Genomic DNA, 13,336 nt, shown 5'->3' on the forward strand with positions numbered 1-13,336 from the left:
GTTTGTCTGTCTGTCTGTCTGTCTGTCTGTCTGTCTGTCTGTCTGTCTGTCTGTCTGTCTGTCTGTCTGTCTGTCTGTTTGTTTTTGTTATCTATACTCAAGATACCATTTTACGGTGCAATTTGCAAATCACCCGTTGCGACATCCACCATCTTCTTTGAACACGCGCAAGCCCACTTACGCCCTGCATCATTTACGATCTGCATCATTTTTTCACAAAGCGCTCGCAAACGACTATCTTCTGAAGATAGCATTGCGGGCCTAATAAAACAACAGAAAATATTTCACAAATTTAGAAAACGTCTGTTAGCAAAGTTTGTTTTGATATTTTTTTTTGTTTGTTTATTTGTTTGCTTGTTAGTTTTTCCGCTATCTACTCAAGATAGTATTTATTTGTAAAATTCAAAGAAATTGAACATATATTTTGTTAGTCCTATCTACTGATGATAGCATTTTTAAACCTAATGAAATAATACAAAAAAGAAGGAAATCATAAGATTTAGCATGAGACGAGTCAGAAAGACCATTTGGTATATTTTTTTATATTTCATGTTTGTTTGTCTGTCTGTTTGTTTGTTTTTATCTACTCAAGGTACCATTTACGGTGCAATTTGCAAATCACCCGTTGCGACATCCACCATCTTCTTTGAACACGCGCGAGCCCACTTACGCCCTGCATCATTTACGATCTGCATCATTTCTTCGCAACGCGCGCGCAAACGGCTATCTTCTGAAGATAGCATTGCGGGCCTAATAAAACAGCAGAAAATATTTCACATATTTAGAAAATATCTGTTAGCAAAGTTTGTTTTGATGTTTTTTGTTTGTTTGTTTGCTTGTTAGTTTTTCCGCTATCTACTCAAGATAGTATTTATTTGTAAAATACAATGAAATTGAGAAAGGTTGAATATATTTTGTGAGGCCTATCTACTGATGATAGCATGTTTAAACCTAATGAAATAATACAAAAAAGAAGGAAATCATGAGAATTAGCATGAGACGAGTCAGAAAGATCATTTGGTATATTTTTTTAATATTTTATGTTTGTCTGTCTGTCTGTCTGTTTGTTTGTTTTTATCATTTGGTATATTTTTTTTTATTTCATGTTTGTTTGTCTGTCTGTGTGTCTGTTGTTGGTTTTTTTATCTACTCAAGATACCATTTACGGTGCAATTTGCAAATCACCCGTTGCGACATCCTACATCTTCTGTGAACACGCGCGAGCCCACTTACGACCGGCATCATTTACGATCTGCATCATTTTTTCGCAACGCGCTCGCAAACGGCTATCTTCTGAAGATAGCATTGCGGGCCTAATAAAACAACAGAAAATATTTCACAAATTTAGAAAACGTCTGTTAGCAAAGTTTGTTTTGATGTTTTTTGTTTGTTTGTTTGTTTATTTGTTTGCTTGTAAGTTTTTCCGCTATCTACTCAAGAAACAATTTCTTTGTAAAATACAAAGAAATTGAGAATATATTTGGTTAGTTCTATCTACTGATTATAGCATTTTTAAACCTAATGAAATAATACATAAAAGAAGGAAATCATAGACTTAGCATGAGACGAGTCAGAAAGATCATTTGGTATATTTTTTATATTTCATGTTTGTTTGTCTGTCTGTTTGTCTGTTGTTTTTTTTTTTTATCTACTCAAGATACCATTTACGGTGCAATTTGAAAATCACCCGTTGCGACATCCACCATCTTCTGTAAACATGCGCAAGCCCACTTACGCCCTGCATCATTTACGATCTGCATCATTTTTTCGCAAAGCGCTCGCAAACGGCTATCTTCTGAAGATAGCATTGCGGGCCTAATAAAACAACAGAAAATATTTCACAAATTTAGAAAACGTCTGTTAGCAAAGTTTGTTTTGATGTTTTTTGTTTGTTTGTTTGTTTATTTGTTTGCTTGTTAGTTTTTCCGCTATCTACTCAAGAAACAATTTCTTTGTAAAATACAAAGAAATTGAGAATATATTTGGTTAGTTCTATCTACTGATTATAGCATTTTTAAACCTAATGAAATAATACATAAAAGAAGGAAATCATAGACTTAGCATGAGACGAGTCAGAAAGATCATTTGGTATATTTTTTTATATTTCATGTTTGTTTGTCTGTCTGTTTGTCTGTTGTTGTTTTTTTTATCTACTCAAGATACCATTTACGGTGCAATTTGAAAATCACCCGTTGCGACATCCACCATCTTCTGTGAACATGCGCAAGCCCACTTACGCCCTGCATCATTTACGATCTGCATCATTTTTTCGCAAAAGCGCTCGCAAACGGCTATCTTCTGAAGATAGCATTGCGGGCCTAATAAAACAACAGAAAATATTTCACAAAATTAGAAAACGTCTGTTAGTAAAGTTTGTTTTGATGTTTTTTGTTTGTTTGTTTATTTGTTTGCTTGTTAGTTTTTCCGCTCTCTACTCAAGATAGTATTTATTTGTAAAATACAAAGAAATTGAGAAAGGTTGAATATATTTTGTGAGGCCTATCTACTGATGATAGCATTTTTAAACCTAATGAAATAATACAAAAAAGAAGGAAATCATGAGACTTAGCATGAGACGAGTCAGAAAGATCATTTGGTATATTTTTTTATATTTCATGTTTGTTTGTCTGTCTGTTAGCACTGCGGGCCTAATAAAACAAAAGAAAATATTTCACAAATTTAGAAAACGTCTGTTAGCAAAGTTTGTTTTGATGTTTTTTGTTTGTCGTTTCTTTTTTTGCTTGTTAGTTTTTCCGATATCTACTCAAGATAGTATTTATTTGTAAAATACAAAGAAATTGAGAAAGGCTAAATATATTTTGTTAGGCTTATCTACTGATGATAGCATTTTTAAACCTAATGAAATAATACAAAGAAGAAGTAAATCATAAGACTTAGCATGAGACGAGTCAGAAAGATCATTTGGTATATTTTCTTATATTTCATGTTTCTGTTTGTTTGTTTTTGTTATCTACTCAAGATACCATTTACGGTGCAATTAGCAAAATCATCCGTTGCGACATCCACCATCTTCTTTGAACACGCGCAAGCCCACTTACGACCTGCATCATATACGATCTGCATCATTTTCTCGCAACGCGCTTGCAAACGGCTATCTTCTAAAGATAGCATTGCGGGCTTAATAAAACAACAGAAAGTATTTCACAAATTTAGAAAACGTCTATTAGCAAAGTTTATTTTGATGTTTTTTGTTTGTTTGTTTATTTGTTTGCTTGTTAGTTTTTTCAGCTATCTACTCAAGATAGTATTTATTTGTAAAATACAAAGAAATTGAGAAAGGTTGAATATATTTTGTTACGCTTATCTACTGATGATAGCATTTTTAAACCTAATGAAATAATACAAAAAAGAAGTAAATCATAAGACTTAGCATGAGACGAGTCAGAAAGATCATTTTGTATATTTTTTTTATATTTCAATATTTCATGTTTGTTTGTCTGTCTGTTTGTTAGTTTGTTTTTGTTATCTACTCAAGATACCATTTACGGTGCAATTTGCAAAATCACCCGTTGCGACATCCACCATCTTCTTTGAACACGCGCAAGCCCACTTACGCCCTGCATCATTTACGATCTGCATCATTTTCTCGCAACGCGCTCGCAAACGGCTATCTTCTAAAGATAGCATTGCGGGCTTAATAAAACAACAGAAAGTATTTCACAAATTTAGAAAACGTCTATTAGCAAAGTTTATTTTGATGTTTTTTGTTTGTTTGTTTATTTGTTTGCTTGTTAGTTTTTCAGCTATCTACTCAAGATAGTATTTATTTGTAAAATACAAAGAAATTGAAAAAGGTTGAATATATTTTGTTAGGCCTATCTACTGATGATAGCATTGTTAAACCTAATGAAATAATACAAAAAAGAAGGAAATCATAGACTTAGCATGAGACGAGTCAGAAAGATCATTTGGTATATTTTTTATATTTCATGTTTGTTTGTCTGTCTGTTTGTCTGTTGTTGTTTTTTTTATCTACTCAAGATACCATTTACGGTGCAATTTGAAAATCACCCGTTGCGACATCCACCATCTTCTGTAAACATGCGCAAGCCCACTTACGCCCGGCATCATTTACGATCTGCATCATTTTTTCGCAAATCGCTCGCAAACGGCTATCTTCTGAAGATAGCATTGCGGGCCTAATAAAACAACAGAAAATATTTCACAACTTTAGAAAACGTCTGTTAGCAAAGTTTGTTTTGATGTTTGTTTGTTTATTTGTTTGCTTGTTAGTTTTTCCGCTATCTACTCAAGAATACATACACACAGTGTTTTTTGCTACCGGAGTTCCACACTCTGCTCCTATAGCTTGGGTCATCGACCCGCTACAGAACTTTTCCATCGACGAATTGGTGCGTTTCATTTTTTGTCATTCAGGAGGATTCCTCCGTATTCAGTCAGTGGCGTAGATTTCTTTTTGACATTTCTTGACGTATAGTGAATCCAGCACCTTTTGGCGACAAGATACGTTTATGGTACATATTGAAGCTAAACTGGTTAAATATGGTGCAAAAATGGAATAAATTCAGAAAGCCACACTCAGGCGTCAACATTGGGGGGATGATTGTATGGACCCTCTCCCTGACAAAATATTGGGGGATTGGGGGATTTATCCCCCCATCCCCCCGTGATCTACGCCTATGTTTTCAGTGTGTTTCTGCAGCCGCTAGGGCCGCAATATCTAATGAAATTTTGCGCCTGCTTTGAGTTTGGCGTCCAACGCCATTATTAGAGAGCTTGCGAAATGGAGTTACTTTAACTTTAACTTTAACGTCTAGAGGATTATAGAGGATTATGTATTCAAAACCACTCTGCCATTAAAGCCGCTTGAAGTTAAAGTTAACGCAAAATCTATAGTGTGCCGTAAATTATGATGAAAATATGTCATAATTAAAACAATGGTTTGCATATTTCCTCATAGACTACATAATTACCACTTATGTATTGTCTAGTTAATAGACCAATTATTGGAAATCTAATTTGGTTTGGGTACAAACATGCCACATGATGCTAAAAATTACTGATTGAATTAGATCAAAATAAATTTTGTCCCAAACGTCACACTTGTTATATACATTTGTGTGTGCTCATGACGTACACCAAATCAGCTTGCGGAACCAAGTTTTTGGCTTGACTTCAACGCCAAGGGATTAAGTTCAGTAAAATGGACTGATTTTACGCGACCCAGCAGTGTAGTGAACTTCTGCGAATTGCAGCTACTGTGAACATTTTTTTTTACAACGTTGCGTGTCTTATAATTACACCTCTATATAACCAAATATGTTTGTACTGTTCAGGTATTTTATTTAATTATTATTTTATTCATTTAGGCCTACATTATGTACCCCAATTCAGCAGAAAGCTGGTCTAACATGTGCCACGCTATTATACGTATATTATAGGCCTATGGGTATTGTATGTCAACCAAATTATTCATTATTAAAAGAGGAGGCCTATTTGTTACAAAAATAAGAATGTCAGAAAAGGAGCATCCAGAAATATGTTGGTTGAAATTCAAAATTCTGGGAGTTTTTAAAGAACAAAATGAGGATCATTCGGGGAGATATATTTAATTCGATCAGAATGCAAAGAGGAGTCCTTGCCCTCCTAAAAAAAAAACTCCTGGCAACGCCACTGGGGAGCAGGAAAGTGAGGATAGATGAATAGATGGAGGAGGGGATGATATGGAGAGGTGGTGATGGTGGGGGGGCTAGGGAGAGCAAACAGATAAAATGGGCTTGTGTCCTGATGGAAATATAAAATTGACAAAGCTGACGTTTACTGGAATAATAATTGAGCTTTTATTATAATAATCCGGGACAATAATATAGGCATATCACAAGAATATTTAATTGAAACATGTTTAGAAGTATAATATTAGCGTATAGCTCATAACATAGGCCTAATTCCCATTGCATTGGTCATCGCCAAGAGATGTAATCCATGTTTATTCAAACTAAGCGCCTATTGTAATAAGTGTTACCAACAAACCACTTCAGCAAACAAAAGGGAGAAATTTGATGCAGTCGCTTTTACATACCCTTCTTTTGATCACCCATTGATACACTTCCCTAGTTTAAACAACAAGACGCTGTTGGTACAGAAACCAATCTGACGTTCGCGTTGAAGTGAAGTTGAGCAAGAAATCGAATCGATATTTTTGAAGTTGCCGTTAAAGTTCCAGTAACTTCATTCCGCAAGCTCTCTATTAATTAGAATTCATCGCCAATGCAGTTTCCACGGTTTGTTTTTATCTTCGCAATGAAGACTTTCGCAATTTTTGTTTAATTGAACACTGGTTTGTCTTATTCTTCACGATAAACATTTTTGCGTTTATAAATTGAACACTGATTTGTTTTATTCTTCACGATAAAGACTTTTGCGTTTATAAATTGAACACTGATTTGTCTTATTCTTCACGATATGATAAAGACTTTTTTTTTAAATTGAACACTGCCTGGTTTATCTTATTCTTCACGAATGATAAAGACTTATGCGTTTATAAATTTAACACTAATTTTGTCTTATTCTTCACGATAAAGACTTTTGCGTTTATAAATTGTACACTGGTTATCTTATTTTTCCCGATAAAGACTTTTGTGTTTATAAATTAACACTGTTTTATAAATTGAACACTGTTGAGTGTTTTATCTTATTCTTCATGATAAAGACCTTTGCGTTTATAAATTGAACACTGGTTTATCTTATTGGCAACAATTGAACCGGAGTAGCTTCGGCGGAAAAAGGGTCATCAAACTTTTTACAGGGTCCAATTTCAAAATGTGACCTATCTAGGAATAATATTAGACTTATTGCATTATTACTACAAAAAGGCCAAAGATGGTGAAAGACGAGTCAAAAGTATCGTTTCGATATAATAATTCAAATAAAGAATAATTTTCACTCTTGGGTGTTGTGGACCGTTAGAGATTAGAGAGATTGCGATTTTCGTGAAGCGTGAAACCGGAACGGCAACTGCATGTTACACTGGTCCAAAATAAGTTAGTGCCTTTCTAGATTGTTAAATCCATTGTTAATTGGTCAATCGTAGAATTCCCGTACGGCGGTCACATTGCGGATGGTGCCCGAGAGTCCGAGACGTTCCAAAATGACAAAAAAACACTAGAAAATGCAGAAAAATCTCATGTTTGTCATGTTATAAAGCCATTCAAAGTAAATGAATTGAACAAGGAGACTCCGACATGTAATAAAATCCATTTGGGTTGTTAAAGTATGACCGAGTAGAGTTGAGGTGAATGGATTGAAGTTTTTTGACGCGAATTCGAACTTGTAGATTGTCTATTCATTTGTGTGTTTGCTGGATAGTAATCGGAGACATATTAAATTATTTCACAACTAAATTAAAGCCGTTATTTCAGCATCATGACCATTATACGTGGGTTTTATGAGAAATAAGCATTTGGTTATCTAAAATGATGATACCTCATCAGTTTACGTCCAAGGTAAACATAATTGATAACATACTATTATTACATACTTTATCATAACCAGGCTGGACATACTTTATCATTACCAGGCACGTACTTACCCGAATCACCCCATTATTGATGAGGTATCACAGATCATATTTTTCTCATTACCATTCTGATATTAAGGTTCGTGAAAAACCCGTCGATTGTCGTATACCACAAACAGCTTACTGATACTTCTTTAAATGCGGTGATATTCCTTCTACATGTAAGTGAACTATATAATTGACATAAAATCACTTTTTCTTCTCAAAATATACTCCAAAATGAAGTATAATACGGCATACCTTTGCATATGTTTCGCGCACTTTTTACAATGATCGGGCAATGCAATTTGCGTGTACCAACGTATTGACCTACTATGCTAATTGCGCTAAATTATTAACATTGGCACTGAAAATGTTCTCGTTTTTTTACATGGATGCACAAAAATGGACGATATTTGACATTGTAAGTAACTTCCATGTCCCAATCCCAACATGTACTATGTATGCCCTTTTTCCAATGTTAAATAGTGCCAATTATTTAGTGTAGTGATCGAGAAATAAGCATTTGGCCATTTAAGAAAATTATAACTCATCAGTCTATTACCAAGGGGAAAATATTGAAACGGACTATTATATAGGATTCACAACTTATAAGTTCCCCCCTAAATACTTTTGAAAATAAATCGAAAAATATTTTACGAAATGTAAAAGTGTAAAAAGGTTTGTGTAGCCGATATTTATCTTAAACATATGGACCAATAATATAACAGCGTCACATGTCATTGCGTTCAGTCACAATAGTTAATTAAAAAGAGACCGTTTTTTATTTTGAGAAGCATTCATAATTATGAAAAGAAAAACGTCCACCTTCTTTAAAAAGATAATGGCTCTATTATCTCTGACCATAAAGATATTCTCAAAGAACTTCATTCCTTTTATGAATCCTTATACTCATCCCAGATGACTCCCAACATTAAAAAGGACATTGCTCCTTTTTTGGAATGAAATTACTCTTCCAAATTGTTCTGAAGTCAGTAAAATCATTCTTAATAAACCAAACCGAATCTGAGATTTTGTCATCCTTGAAAGCTATGAATCAGAATATCTCCTGGTTTGGACGACTTGCCAGTTGAATTTTATATTGTGCTTTTTTTAAATGATATCTCAAATATGCTCATGAATTCATACCTTTATTCTTTTGAAAATGGTTTTTTGTCTGATCGCTTCCTAAAAAAGATAAAGATAAATCACCGTCCTAGTTCTCTTCTAGATTACAAGATTGTTGTTCAAGTTATGGCCAATCGTCTTTTGTTTTTGCAGGATATCATTCATATCCGGCTTTATAGGCTTTATATAAAAGGGAGAAATATTGGCAACAATATCCGTACAATTATTGATCTTATTGAATATTGTGATTCTAATGATATTTCAGGCTCCATTATTTTACTTGATATGGAAAAAGCGTTCGATAGCGTGGAACATAATTTCAGGCTCCATATTGCCAGGGGGGATGTCCATACAATCAAAATATTGGCGAATTCACCCCCCCCCCCTTTCCGTTATTCACGCCTATGCTTTATGACCACGTAAATGTAAAAATATTATAAATATGGTGCCCTGTTACATTCGGGGCCCATTGGGCCCATTATATTTTGGATGCTATTTAATTTTGTACCCCTAGGGCCCAAATGTTCCATTGCGAGGAAATAATCGTAATTATTACAATGTCAATATATTTTTTCGTCTTGCGGTTTAGTTAAACAACATTAGTAAAGGATCCCGGTGGTCTTGGTCAGCAACTACTGACTTGCTGACATGACACCTATAGTACCTTTCACTGTCCGTTCTTTAGGGCCTAACGATAAACAAAGAAGTTATTATTTTTAATACAAGTCTGAGTCAGTCACCAAATAGTATTAATCACAGTAAAATAAACTAAGAAACAAACACACAAAAAACAAACAAACACAAAAACAAACATCTATCCTGGACTAAACCATGTGACATTGCGATCCCACTCAGAGGGTGAGATGGCCGAGTGATCTAAGGCGCTGAGCCGTCGCGTCGGAGCCTTGGGCTTGCCTTTGGTGAGAATTCATTTGCCTATCCCTTAATGTTCCTCTAAGGTCGGGAATCCTGCAATTATGTTCATTTCTGTGAGGTTTATCCGAGTTAACTTCTCTGATTGTGAAGCAGACCCTGCTTCAAAATATAATTTTAGAATTCCTTCTCACCCCCATGCACTGCTTAGCATGTAAAGAATATGAACGGCGTCTCGTGGTTCGGAAAGTCACGGGAAAGCTGGTGGTCCCGTGTACAGAAGAGTCAACCCTGTGCACAATCCCGGTGCACAATAAAGTGTCAGAGCTATTCGAAAAGAAAAGGGGGACCATTCCCGGTTCTGTTATCTATAATCACTTCCTCTACGTTCCAGAGGACCTTGCCCTTACGTCCTAACTGTTGGATCCTGGCATTGTAGAAGTAGAAGAAGTGTTAATGTTATGTAATCAAGCAAAATGAGTCAGAAGTCGGAAGTGAGATAAAGCCAATAATAGTATTCAACTTCCTTTAAATTTTATTATTCTGAGCAACACTAAAATATCCATATTAACATATGGAACCGTAAGTCTAATTACGATGGGTGCATGTTTCAGCAAAATAAAGCTATGAGAATGGCTCATGTAATGAAATAGAAAGATTTTGATCAACATTTAGCTTGATCGCAAAACATAAATGATTGGGATTTTTTCCATTTGGTTATATTATAGATATCGCAATGGAAAAGAAAAGAGTTGCTGTTATTGGTGCAGGAGCCAGTGGGCTTGTAGCGATTAAATCATGTCTGGACGAAGATCTCGAACCCGTATGCTTCGAAAAATCAACCGGCATTGGTGGTTTATGGTGGTATCGTGAGAACAGAGATGGCCAAGGTTGCGTGTTCAAATCCACTGTCAGCCCATGGCACAAAGAGCACATGGCCTATAGCGACTTCCCCGCCCCCAAAGACTTTCCCATCTTCATGCACCACACGTATCTCAAGAAGTACTTCCATCTCTACGCCGATCATTTTGGATTGGAAAAGTATATCAAATACCAAACCTACATCAAGCACGTGACTCCTGCAAACGATTACGATACAACAGGACAATGGCGACTTGAATTGAAGAGCATCGAGGATGACCGTGAATGGCAAGAGATATTTGACGCGGTACTTATCTGTTCTGGACATCATGTGGAACCCAACATCCCAGATTTTCCAGGACTGAAGGATTTCAAGGGCAATGTGGTTCACACGCATGACTACAAAACTACTGAAGGCTACGAGGATTCGAGGACAATTATTGTTGGCGTTGGCAATTCTGGTGGAGATGCTGCAGTGGAGCTTAGCCACGTGTGTTCTCAGGTAGATATCTTCAGACTAGTGTCAAAGGGGATGTGGAGACTAAAGGTCAAAGGTCACAAAAACCTGAAAACTGCTACGATTTTCATCAAAATAGTCTCAAATTGTTCGCCTTCTATAACATTTCAAATAAAGATAGGTTTGCCATAGCCAGGATGTTTCTAGCATTGAATCATTGTAAATTGAATCATAGACCTTGACCTATTTTTGCGACATTACCCATATTATAACGAAACATTTTACATAACACAAACTATATTTTTCTAAATTACTTTTCTATGAAATGATGAACAATATGATACCATTTTGGTGAAAATCGGAGCATTTTTCAGGTTTAGGAATCTGCATGTGACCTTCGACCTTCAGTCTGCTCATAACCCCGTAGCGGTACGTCACAGATAGGTATAAAAAGTTTACTTTTTTAATCCTTATGACCAGAGGAATAATTTGGTGAGGTCTGAAACAACATTTGAGCAAGTTTGAGGTTTGGACCTCTGTATGAAATTTGACACTCTGTATTTTAAAATGGCCAATGCCGACTGAGGGTCAGTAAACATTTTATGAGAAAACATATTTTTGAAATTGGTTGTCAACGCCAAAAACAAGCTTCTACGTTAACATTATGTTGAACAACTAAACTAATAATTTAGTTACTCTGACACTTTGGAAAACTTGTAAATGTTCAATGAATAAAACAGACATTCATTTTACGTTAATTTTGCAGGTATTTCTGGTGTCCAGAACTGGAACTTGGGTCTTAAATCGAGTGGGAGATATCATCTTTCAACGCCGCGCTTTTTTCTCGGCAGTGCCGCTCAGTTTACAGAATTTGGCATTTGAAACGATCTTGAGCACACGCTTCACCCACGCCAGGCACGGGATCAAACCAGCACATCGTTCAACTCAAGCTCACCCCACCGTCAACGATGCCCTGCCTAATCGCATTCGTAATGGCACCGTTAAGATCAAGTGTAACATCAAGCAAATTCTTCCAACCGGCGTGGAATTTGAAGATGGCACTGTTGAAGAGAACATAGACAATATCATTCTAGCTACAGGATACAACTTTGGGTTTCCAATGGTTGATTCATCTGTCATCAAAGCAGAAAAGAATCAAGTATCTCTATACAAGTATGTGTTTCCTCCTAATCTGAAGCATCCGACCATAGCTGTCATCGGTTTAGTACAACCATGGGGTGCGATCAATCCGATATCTGAGCTGCAATGTAGATGGGCAACACGCGTCTTCAAAGGGGTCACTAAACTTCCAAGTCGTGACACGATGTGGGAAAACATCCTCCAGAAGAGGAATGACATGACGAAGAGGTACGTGGCAAGTCAAAGGCACACCATCCAAGTAGATTGGATATCATTCATGGATGAGGTTGCTAGTGAATTCGGTGCTAAACCAGATTTCTGGAATCTGTTCTTCAAGGATCCAGTTCTGGCACTTCGTTGCTTCTTCGGACCGTGCTATGCTTACCAGTATCGTCTTATGGGTCCTGGGAAGTGGGCTGGTGCTAAAGAAGCCATATATACAGCATGGAAACGAGTTGAAGACGAAGACGAACCTTCCAAATTGGCGGCCATCTTGAAACTCTTGATTGTGGTTGCGATTTTTGTCGCCGTTATAATTCGTCTGATATAACTGATCTATATAAAGTCACTTCTAATTATCTTCGAACGAGACATTTTACATTGTGTGTTGTTTCGATATTCCAATAGTTCAAAAATTCGTTGCTCATCGCGTGAGTGTAAAAAGGTTGTGACGATTAAAGAAAAACAAACCTTGAGCATCAACTACCAAATTTGGCACTTTCTACTATGTTGAATTTAATTATTTAGTCCATACCATTAGACCATCTCCGATATTGATTGTGATTTTCAACAGGGAAGTTTATTGTTGGTTAATGTTCATTATTTCCAACAAAGACAACGACCTATCATTGACGACGGGGAGCTCTTCTCAAGGACTTTCTTTTTCCCTTCGTTGGAATGTTGCCTGCAACTACAGTACATTTTGCCATCGGAAGTTTAACGGCCCCTACAGCTTTGACCCGAAATTCTACAGAACATGCTCAATCTATCGAAAAACAGGTGTTTCATTTTTTTTTTGTCTTCAATGTCTTTTCCATCTGCTATACAAAGAAGGAACTTTTGCCAACGGTTTGTTTTCAAATTCGCGATTAAGACTTTTTTTTATCTTATTCTTCAAGATAAAGACTTTTGCGTTTATAAATTAAACACTGGTTTATCATATTCTTCAAGATAAAGACTTTTGCGTTTATATATAAATTGAATATTGTTTTAATTTTTTATTCTTCATGATAAAAGACTGATAAAAGACTTTGCGTTTATAAATTGAACACTGGTTTATCTTATTCTTCAAGATAGACTTTTGCGTTTATAAATTGAACACTGTTTTGTCTTATTCTTCA

At 35.9% G+C, this 13,336-nt stretch overlaps 1 protein-coding gene across 1 annotated transcript; it reads left to right on the top strand.

Annotated features, from left to right (window-relative positions):
- The first annotated feature begins 10,135 nt into the window (after nucleotides 1–10,135).
- Nucleotides 10,136–12,717, top strand: LOC140137556 (flavin-containing monooxygenase 5-like). The gene is made up of 2 exons (XM_072159273.1): nucleotides 10,136–10,901; nucleotides 11,623–12,717. The coding sequence occupies exons 1-2, from the start codon at nucleotides 10,275–10,277 to the stop codon at nucleotides 12,544–12,546; spliced, it is 1,551 nt and encodes a 516-aa protein (XP_072015374.1). The 5' UTR covers nucleotides 10,136–10,274; the 3' UTR covers nucleotides 12,547–12,717.
- Nucleotides 12,718–13,336: the final 619 nt, after the last annotated feature.

The sequence above is a fragment of the Amphiura filiformis genome, chromosome 2 (genome assembly GCF_039555335.1).
Source record: "Amphiura filiformis chromosome 2, Afil_fr2py, whole genome shotgun sequence".
NCBI classification, from domain to species: domain Eukaryota; kingdom Metazoa; phylum Echinodermata; class Ophiuroidea; order Amphilepidida; family Amphiuridae; genus Amphiura; species Amphiura filiformis.